Genomic DNA, 15807 nt, shown 5'->3' with positions numbered 1-15807 from the left:
CAGTACGATTTGGACAGGTTGGGTGATTGGGCAGAAACATGGCAAATGCACTATAATGTGGATAAATGTGAGGTTATCCACTTTGGTGGCAAAAACAGGAAGGCAGATTATTATTTGAATGGCAATAGATTGGGAGAAGGGGAAGTGCAAAGAGACCTGGGTGTTCTTGTGCACCAGTCGCTGAAGGTAAGCATGCAGGTGCAGCAGGCGGTTAAGAAGGCAAATGGTATGTTGGCCTTTGTAGCAAGAGGGTTCGAGTACAAGAACAAGGATGTCTTGCTACAGTTGTACAGGGCCTTGGTGAGACCGCACCTTGAGTATTGTGTGCAGTTTTGGCCGCCTTATCTGAGGAAGGACGTTCTTGCCATGGAGGGAGTGCAGCGAAGATTCACCAGGCTGATACCTGGGATGGCAGGAATGACGTATGAGGAGAGATTGTGTCGATTGGGCTTATACTCACTGGAGTTTAGAAGATTGAGAGGGGATCTCATCGAAACCTATAAAATTCTGTCAGGCCTGGACAGACTAGATGCAGGAAGGATGTTTCTGATGGCCGGGGCGTCCAGAACCAGGGGTCACAGTCTAAGGATAAGGGGTAAGCCATTTAGGACTGAAATGAGGAGGAATTTCTTCACCCAGAGAGTGGTGAACCTGTGGAATTCTCTGCCACAGAGGGCGGTGGAGGCCAGTTCATTAAATATATTCAAGAAAGAGTTGGATATATTTCTTAAGGCTAAAGGGATCAAGGGATATGGGGAGAAGGCAGGGGCAGGGTACTGAATTTGGATGATCAGCCATGATCTCATTGAATGGCAGAGCAGGCTCGAAGGGCCGAATGGCCTACTCCTGCTCCTATCTTCTGTTTCTATGAGTATTTCCAGCATTTTCTGCTTTTATATAAGTAGCAAGGCTTTCTTGCTGTTACTGTTGAAGCCAATTGCTCATTTAGACTTTCCATTGTTTAATTTTTGCTTTCCTGTTGTGGATCCGGACTTATCTTCGTGCAGTTCTGTTACTGAGCACTCTTTCGGTAATGTTCTCCAGGGTAATGTTGGTGTGTAGTGAATGCAGTGTCACTGGCGGTTTTTTTTTCAGTGCAGCTCTACCTGCACTGAAATGATTGCACTGTTGTGTTCTGTCACTTTCCTTCCTCGCCCCTCCCCATCGCTCCGGCAGCGCCGCGCCACTCAAAGTCACTTTCCAGTCAACGCGAGGCAAACTCTAATCTCTCCTCCTCCTTTGCACTTGTGGGCAAGCCCAAAGCCCAAGCCGAGGCGGCCCCGGGACACGGCACGGGAGAGCAAAGCAGCCCAGTCCAAGCTGCAACGAGCTCCGGCAGGGACCTGCTGGCTCGCAAGCAAGCAAGCAAGCGGTCAGGAGCGCTGGAAATCGACCACAAGGAAAGGAAGACGGGCAAGCCTGCGGTTTGCAGGGATTCCCCCCTCCTTCCTCTCTCAGGAACTGCATCTCCCCGAACTCTGGGGCACAAGGATGGGCTGACTAACCCCAGCCAGCTGGAGAGAGAGAGAGAGAGTTCATTTGTCTTGTGTACTGTGCAAGGAAGGCCACGTTTTGAGTGCATGCCCGTCTGAACGAAAGCAAAAAAAAAATCATTTTTTGTTTAAAACAGAAAAGGATCCCGTCTAAATTGGAAACACCATCTGCTTAAATGTTAAGCGACCAGGCTGCAAGCAGGGTTCACTGCCTCTATCCCCAAACCTTGCTTTCCTTATTATGATCACAATTTCTGGAGGACGCAAGAGGTTCGTGTTGAGGTTCTTGTTTGGGATTTTCTCTTTTGCTGAGGGCAAATTATTAATTGGATCAAAATCGAAAGGATATTGACGTTTGCGGATCGTTATGTAATCGGAAACAATACTGCATGAAGTGCTTGACTAAAGAGATAGCAAACATTGATAATAGAGCGGCTGGTGCTCGCACTGGGAGGAAGGTGCGTTGTAGAATATTGGCCAGTGAATATATAAATCGGGTAAAAGTTAGCTTGTATGCTGTGACAGTAATCGGACTTGCCAGCACTGCACTGCAAAGCAAATGGTTCGGGGACCTGGGAGGCTATTATTGACGAGATCCTCTCACGTGTCATTCTTCAGCTGCTGACGCTCCAACTCCAAAGGATAAGAAAGAAATAAGCTGTATCTTTGCACAGCTGATCCTGCCAGCCAGTAGGAATGGAGGAGGACAAGAACAACCAACCACAGCCGGAGGAAAAGAGCAAACTTGAGAAGAGGTTTACCTTGTGGTACATGGGCTGGTCCACCCTGGACCGGAGGACCACCCTGCCCATGTTACCCTGGCTGATGGCTGAGATCCGCAGGCGCTGCGAGAAGCAAGAGCCAGGGTCATCTTTGGCGGCCCGGGAGGTTCTTCTCATCCTCATTCCCCCTCTCATCAGATGCGTCCCCCAGGCCACCAGCAGCAACACGTCGGTCTTCATCTTTGAGCACAAGGCACAGCACATCACCAGGTTCATCCACAACAGCCATGACCTTACCTACTTCGCCTATCTAATCAGGACCCAGCCCGACAACCCCGAGTCCGAGATGGCATGCCATGTGTTCAGAGCCACTGACCCAAACCAGGTAGGTGATCGGTTGGATGGGCAGAGCAAGAGGGTGTGAAACCAAGGTCATCGTTGTTGACCACACAGCGTTAGACGTGTCAGAGCGTACGTTGGCAGAGTGACCCGATCACAATGAACCTAGTTCCAAAATGTAACTCTAACCTTTGCCCAAACTGTGCTATTCAGGATTGCATGTCTGGAGCAGATACAAACTAAAATGTTGCTAGAAACCGGTTTTGAAGGTTGGTCACATAACTGAAGCAAATTTTTCAATGTAACTTTTAATTGAGCTATAAGCGATATCAAATACTTAATTGCTTTGTAGGTAAATAAAAGTGAAGCGAACTGGAAGTTTTACTGATATAAGATATCTGAGGAGGAACACTTGATGTCTGAGAAACCTTGGGTATAAAAGTACAGCGTGTCATTAGATTTTGACTCTTGTCCTGGCTGTGTTGCCAAACCTGCCAACACGAACAGAAGTGGAGAGTCACGTGCTTGTATCTTAAAGAGCCTTCCTCTTTGAGTGGGAGCAGGAGCAACGGTAGATCATGTTTGTGAGGTTGCGGTGGTATTTTTGCAATACTGGCTTGTCTTGATACAAAGTGTGTCAATATTATCTTAAGTGTTTGGCAAACAAATATATAAACAGTTCTGGATAAAAGCTGTGCCCCTTTAAGACTTGTACAGTGTGAAACCTGTGCCCTTTAAGACTTGTACAGTATGTGTTTTATTTTTATATTTATCTATATATATATTATCCAGACCATCACCGATCATACACTAGTGATTCTTTTCTACAATAATATACTGTCACTTTATGTCAACTAAGCAATGACATTTAGTAGATTTAAAAAAACTATAGATGCAGAATTTTTGTGAATTAACTGTGGGGAAATCGGAATCAGCTAGCCTTCCGCAAAAGTCCACTATATAAATTACTTTGGGAAATGCTTTTAAAATTTACTGAGGTTGCATCTTGATAATCAGAGATTTTTCACACTAAAAGTGTCAGCTGTGGCTCACTGGGTAGCACTCTCGCCTCTGAGTCAGCAGGTTGTGGGTTCAAGTCCCACTCCAGATATTTGAGAACAAAAATCTAGGCTGAGACTCCAGTGTAGTACTGAGAGAGTGCTGCACTGTTGGAGGTGCTGTCTTTTCGATGAGACATGAAGCCAATGCCCTCTCGGGTGGATGTAAAAAATCCCATGGCACTATTTCGAAGGAGAGCAGGGGAGTTATCCCCGGTGTCCTGGCCAATATTTATCCCTCAATCAACATAACACAAACAGATTATCTGGTCATTATCACATTGCTGTTTGTGGGAGCTTGCTGTGCACAAATTGGCTGCCATGCTTCCTACATCACAACAGTGACCACACTCCAAAAGTACTTCATTGACTGTGAAGCGCTATATAAATGCAAGTCTTTCTTTTCTTTTAAAAATAAATGGCCAGCCTCAAATGTTTAGTGAGATTTCATGGTGGGTATAATTCTCGTATTTTGTAGAGATTTTTTTACTGGCCTCTCTGTCTTTGCATTGAAATTATTTCCACTAAATGTCCTGGGATAAAATGATACTGTTATCCAGGATCTTGAGTGCACTTGGGGCTTAGGCCTGTCGCTCAAAGAGTGTTCACAGGTGAACAGTAAACAGTTGGCTTTCTGTGTGTGAGTGCATAATGATTAACTACAGAGGGTATGTCTTCATTGCAAGTAAGCAGGCAGTGTGAATGGGTGTACTGTGGCTGGGTTTGTGACATTAAGTTGAGACAGTGGATACCAAGATTTATTTTTCCTGGTTTATTTTGATACCAATGAATGTTAAATAGAGGTGATATCTACATCTGGTTAAATTAAGTTTTTGTCAAATGACAGCATTTTTCAAAAACCTAATTCCCTACTTTGCTAGCCATTAGGATTGGCTGCTACCAATCCCTTTGTTCCCTGTGAAGGCTCAAGTAACACTATAATGGTAAAAGTAGCAGTATGGTTCCTTGACTTTAGCTCTACTGATGCCTCATTTTGTATCTAAAATTAGGATCCATCATCAGCAGCAATGTGTCAAAATGGAATTCCATTATGTTTTTAGTCTATATTTGGAATTTGTTCCACATGCAGAGTTAATGGAAACCATCAAAAAGCTTTCTGTACTTTTCCAGTAAAATATATGTATGTTTTAACTCAGCGTGCGCTTAGATGGTTCACAGATCCCCAACTTTTGAAGGGTATAAAGTAGCTTCCACTGTCTTGTGTATTTTACGTGCAATATCACAGCACATTTGTGCCTTTTATGTAGAAAGGTCTCGCCAGTGTTGGTGATCTTCAGGAGTTCTTCCGTGAGCGTGAAGGGCCCGTGCTCCTGATGACATCTGGAATTCAGTGTTACTGGGAGGATATTGTCAAAGGATTTGAATTAACACTGCTCTACTGACTAGGTCAAGACCACTAAGTGCTTCTGATAACAGATCAGTGATGGGACTTCAGTCCAATGGATCAATGAATTCATTCTGATCACAATATATGCCTACTGCAATATATCTGATGCACAGTTTCTGTGCAGCTTTTTAACAAAATATCAGGGACTGGCTAGATTTATAAGGTGTTGTAATAACATTTAATTAAAAAAAACTATTCCTGTAAATACTATATTCGAGATAATAAAGTTTCAGATTCATACAGCACTATAATGACTAAGAGTCTCACACTTAAGCTTACTGTATGTTAGAGATTTATAGCATTCTGACATATATACGATTCAGGCAGTGCAGCAATATTTTGTACAGCGAAACCAATAACACAACTGAGGCGAACACCCCACATGCAGACCCAGTAGTCCATCAAGGCATAATGCTGTGACCCATAGGATATGGGCTGGCATTCACGGCTTAGCCTTGTCTCAATGGGCAGGAGGGGGGACTGGAAGAATCACATTCCAAGTATGAAAAGCTGGATGTTCTGTCTTTAAACATCCCACACAGAGCAAGGATTGTACTCAAAATAGTTTCCATTGTTCTGAATTCTTCACTCGGTTTGCTCTTTGAAAATAAGCTGCAGTTTGCAATCATTTCTTCAAGCCACCCAGGCAATCCTTCGTAAGGTGTATTTTTCTGTAACCTCTAACTTGTTGTTTGTGTGACTGGTAAAACCAGTAGCCATCTTATAAGTTTATAATCAGGGGCCAGGATCAACCGTGAGTCCTCTAAGACACGCATCATTGTTTATGGGAAAGACCACTGAAGGGCAGACATCAGTCTCTCGTGTGCTCCCCTAACAGCTCAGTAGGTAAATGCAGCAAGTGGGATGGTACTGAGCCACAGTCAACAGAACTAGTTCCTGTTCTGTGCTGACATCATCTTAATTGGAGTTGAATTGCTGCAATGGGCTTTGGGGTCCATGAGGGGAATGATCAGAATGCTTTTTCTTGGCTGTTACATAGTGAGCTTATTTTTAAAAAAATGCATGCCTGTAGATCTTGGGTGATGACAGGACTGAACATGATTGGGATGCTCTTCATAATGAAACAGTCTGCTGAAACTTGCTGTCCAAAAGCACAAATGAAAAATGGCCATATGAGCAATGTACAGGATAATTACTCATTACCTGTAAAGAGTTGCACCCCAGGGAATTTCCTGTTATTTTGACCCCACTGTTAGTTTTTTCTGTGATCTGGTGATTTTTGTCCGTTACTGGTTCGACAGCCTTCATTTTTCTGACCAGGTTGCCCTGTTAATTTTAAATTCTATAGTTTTGTATTCTCAACGGGCCTTCTCTCTCCTGCGCTAGAGAGGGTGGGTGGATGACCTGTCTCAGGTTTTCATTTGTGTTGCACTTAATCTGGTTACCAGGAAGGTTTTTTAGAGCTGCCTGGTATTGATGTTCCCTCTAATGTTCCCATTTCCCTGTGGGGAAGCTCGTAGCCTCCACTCAACACTTCTTCAGTGATCTGGCTAAGTTCGAGAGCTCAATAGAGTGGGGAATCGGATCTGTACCCTTCCACCCTGTGGTGCCACAGTGTTCTGCTCCATATTCTGCAATATGATTCCACCGCCGCCTATATTTAAAAAGAATTATTGGAGCCACTCATAGTATACAAGTGATTAAACTGTTTAACATAATTATCTGTGAGACGCAAGCAATACAAATACGCAGTACCACATCTTCATTCCAATTTATTTGGAGAAGGTAGGCAGGCATCTATTAAACACTAGCTGGAGTACCCAGCGTTGCCGAGGGAACTGAAGAACCCTCTGCCATGTTTATAAAACTGTTTATAAAACTGTTGGGATTGAAGAACTCTTCCTAAGCACCCAGGAGGTGGTTCTTTAACTTCGTTTTTTGTTAATGGGGATCGCCAGTAGCCATAGACTCCAGGTTTTACAGTTTTGGGTATGTCTCGCCTGGTCAACAGCTTGCCGTGCCTGAGTCTGGTCAGGAGTCTCTGACTCCCCCCTCCCTCCCTCACCCTCTCTCCCTCCTTCCCTTCCTCTCCCTCTCACTCCCTCCCCTTCACTCTCTCCCTCCCTCCCCCTCTCTCCCCCACCCCCTCTCTCTCACTCCCTCCCCTTCACTTTCTCCCTCCCTCCCCCTGTCTCTCCCTCCCGCGAGCAGGTTGACGGGCAGCTGCAGGGCAGAACGAAATAGATGGAGACCGGAACCGTTCACAGTAACTCCAAGTGTGGTTAGGAGAGAGAGAGAGAGAGAGGGAGGGGGGAAGGAGAGAGAGAGAGAGAGAGAGAGAGAGGGGGAAGGGGAGCGAGAGAGAGTGGGGGAGAGAGAGAGAGAGAGAGGGAGGGGGGGGAGGAGTGCGAGAGAGTGGGGAAAGAGAGAGAGAGAGAGAGTGGGGGAGAGAGAGAGAGAGAGAGAGAGAGAGGGTGGGGGGAAGGAGAGAGGGTGGGGGGAAGGAGAGAGGGAGAGAGAGGGGGAAGGAGAAATTGGAGACAAACAAGCAAAATACTTCCCACAGGGGCGGGGGGTGACGCAGGGCTCGCCCATCTCACCGACACTCTTTAATATCTACATAAATGAATTGGCAAAACTACTTGAACAATCTACAGCACCCGGCCTCACCCTATATGAATCCAAGGTTAAATTCCTCCTCTATGCAGATGACCTGGTTCTGCTGTCACCAACTAAAGAGGGTCTACAGCAGAACCTGGATCTGCTGGAGTCGTTCTGCCAGACCTGGGCCCTGACAATAAATCCCCAAAAAACCAAAGTCCTTGTGTTCCAGCAAAGATCCAGACATCAGGGCCTAGAAATTCAGTCGCGTTTGTGCCCACTTATTGGCTATAAAGTGGTTTGCGCCTGAAGTTTTTTATCGCCCGAAATTCAGATGGACCCTAACATCGGCGTTAGCCGGTAGCGCCGCGCCGGCACCGATGACGTCATCGGTGTGCGCAGCGCCCCGGTTGCAATGCTATTCCGGCCCGATGGCCAAATTCAGTTGCGGCCGCCTCGCCCGTGGCAGCCGCAAACAGCGTTTGTGAAACGGGGTCTTGCCGCTCCGAAAGGCCGGCGCATAAAGGTGGAGCGGCGGCCGGCCGCTTTCCCGGCGGCCGCCTGCCCGCACCTCCCTCCCCAGACTCCTGCACCACCCCCCCCGCGGCATTGATGTCTGAGTCCCGCGAGCCCGGCACTTCTCCGTGGTGCCGGGCTCATTTGCCGGGGGAATCCACCGGTGATCTGACGGCTGCAGGCAGCTCCTCCTTAAGAGAAGGAGGAGGCCTGCAGTACCCCAGCCTGCCGCACCGCATCGGGTGCCGCAGCGGGAGCTGGACGCCTGAAAGTGACATTCATCGCCCCTAGCGAGGCGGCCAAACCCTGCAATAGCGCCCGCCGCCATCTTGGCCCGTCACAACTGAATTTTAGGCGGGCGCTACGGGAATCCTGGCGGGCGCAAAATTTCGGGCGCAAAAGACCTGGCGGGGCCATACCGAATTTCTAGGCCCAGGGACCCAAAATAAATTTCACACTAGGAACAACCAAAATTGAACAAACCACTAACTACACATACTTGGGCTTAAAAATCAGTTCTATGGGAAATTTTCATCTGGCTGTGAATGAACTGAAAGAGAAAGCAAGAAGGGCTTTCTATGCCATTAAAAAATCGATCCAAATAGAAATCCCAATTAGCATTTGGCTCAAAATTTTCAAATCAGTAATTGAACCAATTGCACTCTATGGCAGTGAGGTGTGGGGACCGCTAACACAACAAGAATTTGCAAAATGGGACAAACATCCAATTGAGATCCTACATGCAGAATTCTGTAAAAGTATCCTCCGGACTCAAAGGAAAACCATAAACAATGCATGCAGGGCAGAACTAGGCCAATATCCATTAATAATTACGATCCAAAAAAGAGCCACCAAATTTTGGAAACACCTAGAAATGAGCAACCCCCAATGCTATCATTACGAAGCCCTGAAATGCCAAGAGAGGACCATAAAGAAGAATACCCTCGGTCAACTGGTCCTGGGACTCCGTGAAGTAATTACTAACACTACTAACAATAACCAGCCCCAGGACAGCGACAGCGTAACACAAAGAATTCGACCCAACACAATCGTCGCTAAGCAAAAGGAAAAATATCTGTCATATTGGGCAGAAACAACAAAAACCCAAAGCAAACTCATTTGCTACTTGGCACTAAACAGACAATACAACATGGCTGATTACCTGACCAGGGTAAAGGATAGCAAACTGAGAAAAACCTTGACAATGTACAGACTTAGTGAACATAGCCTGGCGATCGAAAAAGGTAGACACAGGCAGACCCGGCTACCAAGAGAGGACAGGATATGCTCTCACTGCAGTCAGGGAGTGGTGGAGACAGAGATGCACTTCCTCACAGCTTGTAGAAAATATCAGGGCATAAGGGAGAATTTCTAACCAAAATTCACAAAAATATGCCCGGAATTCAGAAATTTGAATGACGACCAAAAACTCCCATACCTAATAGGGGAAGAGAGAAATTGTGTAACCTTAGCGGCACACTATGTTACAGCTTGCCATAAACAGAGGGACAATCACTAAAGATAAGAAAAGAGTATATACAAATTATATGAATGTATATTTATACACTCAGGGATATATCTGTCTGTACACTGTATGGATAGATCTGTGTTTTTGTGTACAACCATGAATGTTTTTCGATGCTTTGGCAACATAAGATGTACCTTGTCATCATGCCAATAAAGCGATTTGATTTGAATTGAATTGAATGGGGGGAGAGGGGGAAGGGGGGAGAGAGAGAGAGAGGGCGAAGGAGAGAGGGGGGGAGAGAGAGCAAGAGAGAGGGGGAAGGGGGAGAGAGAGAGAGAGAGAGAGAGAGGGGGAAGGAGAGAGAGAGAGAGAGAGAGAGCGAGGGGGAAGGAGAGAGAGAGAGCGAGGGGGAAGGAGAGCGAGAGAGAGCGAGGGGGAAGGAGAGAGAGCGAGAGAGAGAGAGGGGGAAGGAGAGAGAGCGAGAGAGAGGGGGAAGGAGAGAGAGCGAGAGAGAGAGAGGGGGAAGGAGAGAGAGAGAGAGAGGGGAAGGAGAGAGAGCGAGAGAGAGGGGGAAGGAGAGAGAGCGAGAGAGAGAGAGGGGGAAGGAGAGAGAGCGAGAGAGAGAGAGGGGGAAGGAGAGAGAGCGAGAGAGAGACGGGGAAGGAGAGAGAGCGAGAGAGAGAGGGGGAAGGAGAGAGAGCGAGAGAGAGAGGGGGAAGGAGAGAGAGCGAGAGAGAGAGACGGGGAAGAGGAGAGAGAGAGAGGGGGAAGGAGAGAGAGCGAGAGAGAGAGAGGGGGAAGGAGAGAGAGCGAGAGAGAGAGAGGGGGAAGGAGAGAGAGCGAGAGAGAGAGAGGGGGAAGGAGAGAGAGCGAGAGAGAGAGAGGGGGAAGGAGAGAGAGCGAGAGAGAGAGAGGGGGAAGGAGAGAGAGCGAGAGAGAGAGAGGGGGAAGGAGAGAGAGCGAGAGAGAGAGAGGGGGAAGGAGAGAGAGCGAGAGAGAGAGAGAGGGGAGGGAGAGGAGAGAGAGAGAGAGAGAGAGAGAGGGGGAAGGAGAGAGAGCGAGAGAGAGAGAGGGGAAGGAGAGAGAGCGAGAGAGAGAGGGGGAAGGAGAGAGAGCGAGAGAGAGAGAGGGGGAAGGAGAGAGAGCGAGAGAGAGAGAGGGGGAAGGAGAGAGAGCGAGAGAGAGAGAGGGGGAAGGAGAGAGAGCGAGAGAGAGAGAGGGGGAAGGAGAGAGAGCGAGAGAGAGAGAGGGGGAAGGAGAGAGAGCGAGAGAGAGAGAGGGGGAAGGAGAGAGAGCGAGAGAGAGAGAGGGGGAAGGAGAGAGAGCGAGAGAGAGAGAGGGGGGAAGGAGAGAGAGCGAGAGAGAGAGAGGGGGAAGGAGAGAGAGCGAGAGAGAGAGAGGGGGAAGGAGAGAGAGCGAGAGAGAGAGAGGGGGAAGGAGAGAGAGCGAGAGAGAGAGAGAGGGGGAAGGAGAGAGAGCGAGAGAGAGAGAGGGGGAAGGAGAGAGAGCGAGAGAGAGAGAGGGGGAAGGAGAGAGAGCGAGAGAGAGAGAGGGGGAAGGAGAGAGAGCGAGAGAGAGAGAGGGGGAAGGAGGAGAGAGCGAGAGAGAGAGAGGGGGAAGGAGAGAGAGCGAGAGAGAGAGAGGGGGAAGGAGAGAGAGCGAGAGAGAGAGAGGGGGAAGGAGAGGAGAGCGAGAGAGAGAGAGGGGGAAGGAGAGAGAGCGAGAGAGAGAGAGGGGGAAGGAGAGAGAGCGAGAGAGAGAGAGGGGGAAGGAGAGAGAGCGAGAGAGAGAGAGGGGGAAGGAGAGAGAGCGAGAGAGAGAGAGGGGGAAGGAGAGAGAGCGAGGAGAGAGAGGGGGAGGGGAAGGAGAGGAGAAGCGAGAGAGAGAGAGGGGGAAGGAGAGAGAGCGAGAGAGAGAGAGGGGGAAGGAGAGAGAGCGATGAGAGAGAGAGGGGGAAGAGAGAGAGCGATGAGAGAGAGAGGGGGAAGGAGAAAGAGAGAGCGACGAGAGAGAGAGGGGTAAGGAGAGAGAGCGAGAGAAGAGAGGGGAAGGAGAGAGAGCGAGAGAGAGAGGGGGAAGGAGAGAGAGCGAGAGAGAGAGAGGGGGAAGGAGAGAGAGCGAGAGAGAGAGAGGGGGAAGGAGAGAGAGCGAGAGAGAGAGAGGGGGAAGGAGAGAGAGCGAGAGAGAGAGAGGGGGAAGGAGAGAGAGCGAGAGAGGAGAGGGGAAGGAGAGAGAGCGAGAGAGGGAGAGGGAAGAGAGAGAGCGAGAGAGGAGAGGGGAAGGAGAGAGAGGAGAGGGGAAGGAGAGAGAGGGAGAGGGGAAGGAGAGAGAGGGAGAGGGGGAAGGAGAGAGGGAGAGGGGAAGGAGAGAGAGCGAGAGAGGGAGAGGGGAAGGAGAGAGAGCGAGAGAGGGAGAGGGGAAGGAGAGAGAGCGAGAGAGGAGAGGGAAGGAGAGAGAGCGAGAGAGGAGAGGGGAAGGAGAGAGAGCGAGAGAGGAGAGGGGGAAGGAGAGAGAGCGAGAGAGGAGAGGGGGAAGGAGAGAGAGGAGAGGGAGAGAGAGAGCGAGAGGGGGAAGGAGAGAGAGCGAGAGAGGAGAGGGGGAAGGAGAGAGAGCGAGAGAGGAGAGGGGGAAGGAGAGAGAGCGAGAGAGAGAGAGGGGGAAGGAGAGAGAGCGAGAGAGAGAGAGGGGGAAGGAGAGAGAGCGAGAGAGAGAGAGGGGGAAGGAGAGAGAGCGAGAGAGAGAGAGGGGGAAGGAGAGAGAGCGAGAGAGGGAGAGGGGAAGGAGAGAGAGGGAGAGGGGGAAGGAGAGAGAGCGAGAGAGAGAGAGGGGGAAGGAGAGAGAGCGAGAGAGAGAGAGGGGGAAGGAGAGAGAGCGAGAGAGGAGAGGGGGAAGGAGAGAGAGCGAGAGAGGGAGAGGGGAAGGAGAGAGAGCGAGAGAGGAGAGGGGGAAGGAGAGAGAGCGAGAGAGGGAGAGGGGGAAGGAGAGAGAGGAGAGGGGAGAGAGAGAGGGAGAGGGGAAGGAGAGAGAGGGAGAGGGGGAAGGAGAGAGAGGGAGAGGGGGAAGGAGAGAGAGGAGAGGGGAGAGAGGGGAAGGAGAGAGAGGAGAGGGGGAGGAGAGAGAGGGAGAGGGGAAGGAGAGAGAGGGAGAGGGGGAAGGAGAGAGAGGGAGAGGGGGAAGGAGAGAGAGGGAGAGGGGGAAGGAGAGAGAGGGAGAGGGGAAGGAGAGAGAGGGAGAGGGGAAGGAGAGAGACGAGAGGGAGAGGGGGAAGGAGAGAGAGCGAGAGAGGGAGAGGGGGAAGGAGAGAGAGCGAGAGAGGGAGAGGGGGAAGGAGAGAGAGCGAGAGAGGGAGAGGGGAAGGAGAGAGAGCGAGAGAGGGAGAGGGGGAAGGAGAGAGAGCGAGAGAGGGAGAGGGGGAAGGAGAGAGAGCGAGAGAGGGAGAGGGGGAAGGAGAGAGAGAGGGAGAGGGGAAGGAGAGAGAGCGAGAGAGGGAGAGGGGGAAGGAGAGAGAGCGAGAGAGGGAGAGGGGGAAGGAGAGAGAGAGAGGGAGAGGGGGAAGGAGAGAGAGCGAGAGAGGGAGAGGGGGAAGGAGAGAGAGCGAGAGGAGAGGGGGAAGGAGAGAGAGCGAGAGAGGAGAGGGGGAAGGAGAGAGAGCGAGAGAGGGAGAGGGGGAAGGAGAGAGAGCGAGAGAGGGAGAGGGGGAAGGAGAGAGAGCGAGAGAGGGAGAGGGGGAAGGAGAGAGAGCGAGAGAGGGAGAGGGGGAAGGAGAGAGAGCGAGAGAGGGAGAGGGGGAAGGAGAGAGAGCGAGAGAGGGAGAGGGGGAAGGAGAGAGAGCGAGAGAGGGAGAGGGGGAAGGAGAGAGAGCGAGAGAGGAGAGGGGGAAGGAGAGAGAGCGAGAGAGGGAGAGGGGGAAGGAGAGAGAGCGAGAGAGGGAGAGGGGGAAGGAGAGAGAGCGAGAGAGGGAGAGGGGGAAGGAGAGAGAGCGAGAGAGGGAGAGGGGAAGGAGAGAGAGCGAGAGAGGGAGAGGGGGAAGGAGAGAGAGCGAGAGAGGGAGAGGGGGAAGGAGAGAGAGCGAGAGAGGGAGAGGGGGAAGGAGAGAGAGCGAGAGAGGGAGAGGGGGAAGGAGAGAGAGCGAGAGAGGGAGAGGGGAAGGAGAGAGAGCGAGAGAGGGAGAGGGGGAAGGAGAGAGAGCGAGAGGGGAAGGAGAGAGAGCGGAGAGGGGGAAGGAGAGAGAGGGAGAGAGGGGAAGGAGAGAGAGGGAGAGGGGGAAGGAGAGAGAGGGAGAGGGGGAAGGAGAGAGAGGAGAGAGGGGGAAGGAGAGAGAGGGAGAGGGGGAAGGAGAGAGAGCGAGAGAGGGAGAGGGGGAAGGAGAGAGAGCGAGAGAGGGAGAGGGGGAAGGAGAGAGAGCGAGAGAGGGAGAGGGGGAAGAGAGAGAGCGAGAGAGGGAGAGGGGGAAGGAGAGAGAGCGGGAGAGGGGGAAGGAGAGAGAGCGAGAGAGGGGGGAAGGAGAGAGAGCGAGAGAGGGAGAGGGGGAAGGAGAGAGAGCGAGAGAGGGAGAGGGGGAAGGAGAGAGAGCGAGAGAGGGAGAGGGGGAAGGAGAGAGAGCGAGAGAGGGAGAGGGGGAAGGAGAGAGAGCGAGAGAGGGAGAGGGGGAAGGAGAGAGAGCGAGAGAGGGAAGGAGAGAGAGCGAGAGAGGGGAAGGAGAGAGAGCGAGAGAGGGGAAGGAGAGAGAGCGAGAGAGGGGAAGGAGAGAGAGCGGAGAGGAGGGAAGGAGAGAGAGCGAGAGAGGGAGAGGGGGAAGGAGAGAGAGCGAGAGAGGGAGAGGGGGAAGGAGAGAGAGCGAGAGAGGGAGAGGGGGAAGGAGAGAGAGCGAGAGAGGGAGAGGGGGAAGGAGAGAGAGCGAGAGAGGGAGAGGGGGAAGGAGAGAGAGCGAGAGAGGGAGAGGGGGAAGAGAGAGAGCGAGAGAGGAGAGGGGGAAGGAGAGAGAGCGAGAGAGGGAGAGGGGGAAGGAGAGAGAGCGAGAGAGGGAGAGGGGGAAGGAGAGAGAGCGAGAGAGGGAGAGGGGAAGGAGAGAGAGCGAGAGAGGGAGAGGGGGAAGGAGAGAGAGCGAGAGGGAGAGGGGGAAGGAGAGAGAGCGAGAGAGGGAGAGGGGGAAGGAGAGAGAGCGAGAGAGGGAGAGGGGGAAGGAGAGAGAGCGAGAGAGAGGAGAGGGGGAAGGAGAGAGAGCGGGAGAGGGGGAAGGAGAGAGAGCGGGAGAGGGGGAAGGAGAGAGAGCGGAGAGAGGGAGAGGGGGGAAGGAGAGAGAGCGAGAGAGGAGAGAGGGGGGAAGGAGAGAGAGCGAGAGAGGGAGAGGGGGAAGAGAGAGAGAGGGAGGGGGAAGGAGAGAGAGCGAGAGAGGGAGAGGGGGAAGGAGAGAGAGCGAGAGAGCGAGAGGGGGGAAGGAGAGAGAGCGAGAGAGGAGAGGGGGGAAGGAGAGAGCGAGAGAGAGGAGAGGGGGAAGGAGAGAGAGCGAGAGAGGGGGAAGGAGAGAGAGAGAGGGGGAAGGAGAGAGAGCGAGAGAGGGAGAGGGGGAAGGAGAGAGAGCGAGAGAGGAGAGAGGGGGGAAGGAGAGAGAGCGAGAGAGGAGAGAGGGGGAAGAGAGCGAGAGAGGAGAGGGGGAAGGAGAGAGAGCGAGAGAGGAGAGAGGGGGAAGGAGAGAGAGCGAGAGAGGGAGAGGGGGAAGGAGAGAGAGCGAGAGAGGGGAGAGGGGGAAGGAGAGAGAGCGAGAGAGGGAGAGGGGGAAGGAGAGAGAGCGAGAGAGAGAGGGGGAAGGAGAGAGAGCGAGAGAGGGAGAGGGGGGAAGGAGAGAGAGCGAGAGAGGAGAGGGGGGAAGGAGAGAGAGCGAGAGAGAGGAGAGGGGGAAGGAGAGAGAGCGAGAGAGGGAGAGGGGGAAGGAGAGAGAGCGAGAGAGAGAGAGGGGGAAGGAGAGAGAGCGAGAGAGGGAGAGGGGGAAGAGAGAGAGGAGAGGGGGAAGGAGAGAGAGCGAGAGAGAGAGGGGGAAGGAGAGAGAGCGAGAGAGAGGAGAGGGGGAAGGAGAGAGAGCGAGAGAGGGAGAGGGGGAAGGAGAGAGCGAGAGAGGGAGAGGGGGAAGGAGAGAGCGAGAGAGGGAGAGGGGGAAGGAGAGAGAGCGAGAGAGGGAGAGGGGGAAGGAGAGAGAGCGAGAGAGGGAGAGGGGGAAGGAGAGAGAGCGAGAGAGGGAGAGGGG

General features: G+C 51.9%; 1 protein-coding gene across 5 annotated transcripts in view; it reads left to right on the top strand.

Annotated features, from left to right (window-relative positions):
• Positions 1–1228: 1228 nt before the first annotated feature.
• tbc1d4 (TBC1 domain family, member 4) overlaps positions 1229–15807 on the top strand; it is a 318286-nt gene continuing 303707 nt past the window's right edge. For 2 of the 5 annotated variants that reach the window (XR_015079695.1, XM_085998498.1), the window contains exon 1: positions 1229–2600. Coding sequence is in view for 4 of the 5 variants with exons in the window: in XM_085998498.1 (XP_085854624.1) it covers positions 2190–2600 (411 nt within the window). In the remaining variant the exon portion in view is untranslated. The remainder of the gene's footprint in view (positions 2601–15807) is intronic. The other 3 variants (XM_085998496.1, XM_085998494.1, XM_085998495.1) reach the window with 2 other exon arrangements.

Source organism: Somniosus microcephalus, chromosome 10 (genome assembly GCF_052327205.1).
Source record: "Somniosus microcephalus isolate GS21.2 chromosome 10, FLI_Smic_1.0, whole genome shotgun sequence".
In the NCBI taxonomy this organism is placed as follows: domain Eukaryota; kingdom Metazoa; phylum Chordata; class Chondrichthyes; order Squaliformes; family Somniosidae; genus Somniosus; species Somniosus microcephalus.
The sequence above is the reverse complement of the archived record's forward strand: the minus strand, read 5'-3'. Positions and strand labels throughout refer to the sequence as shown.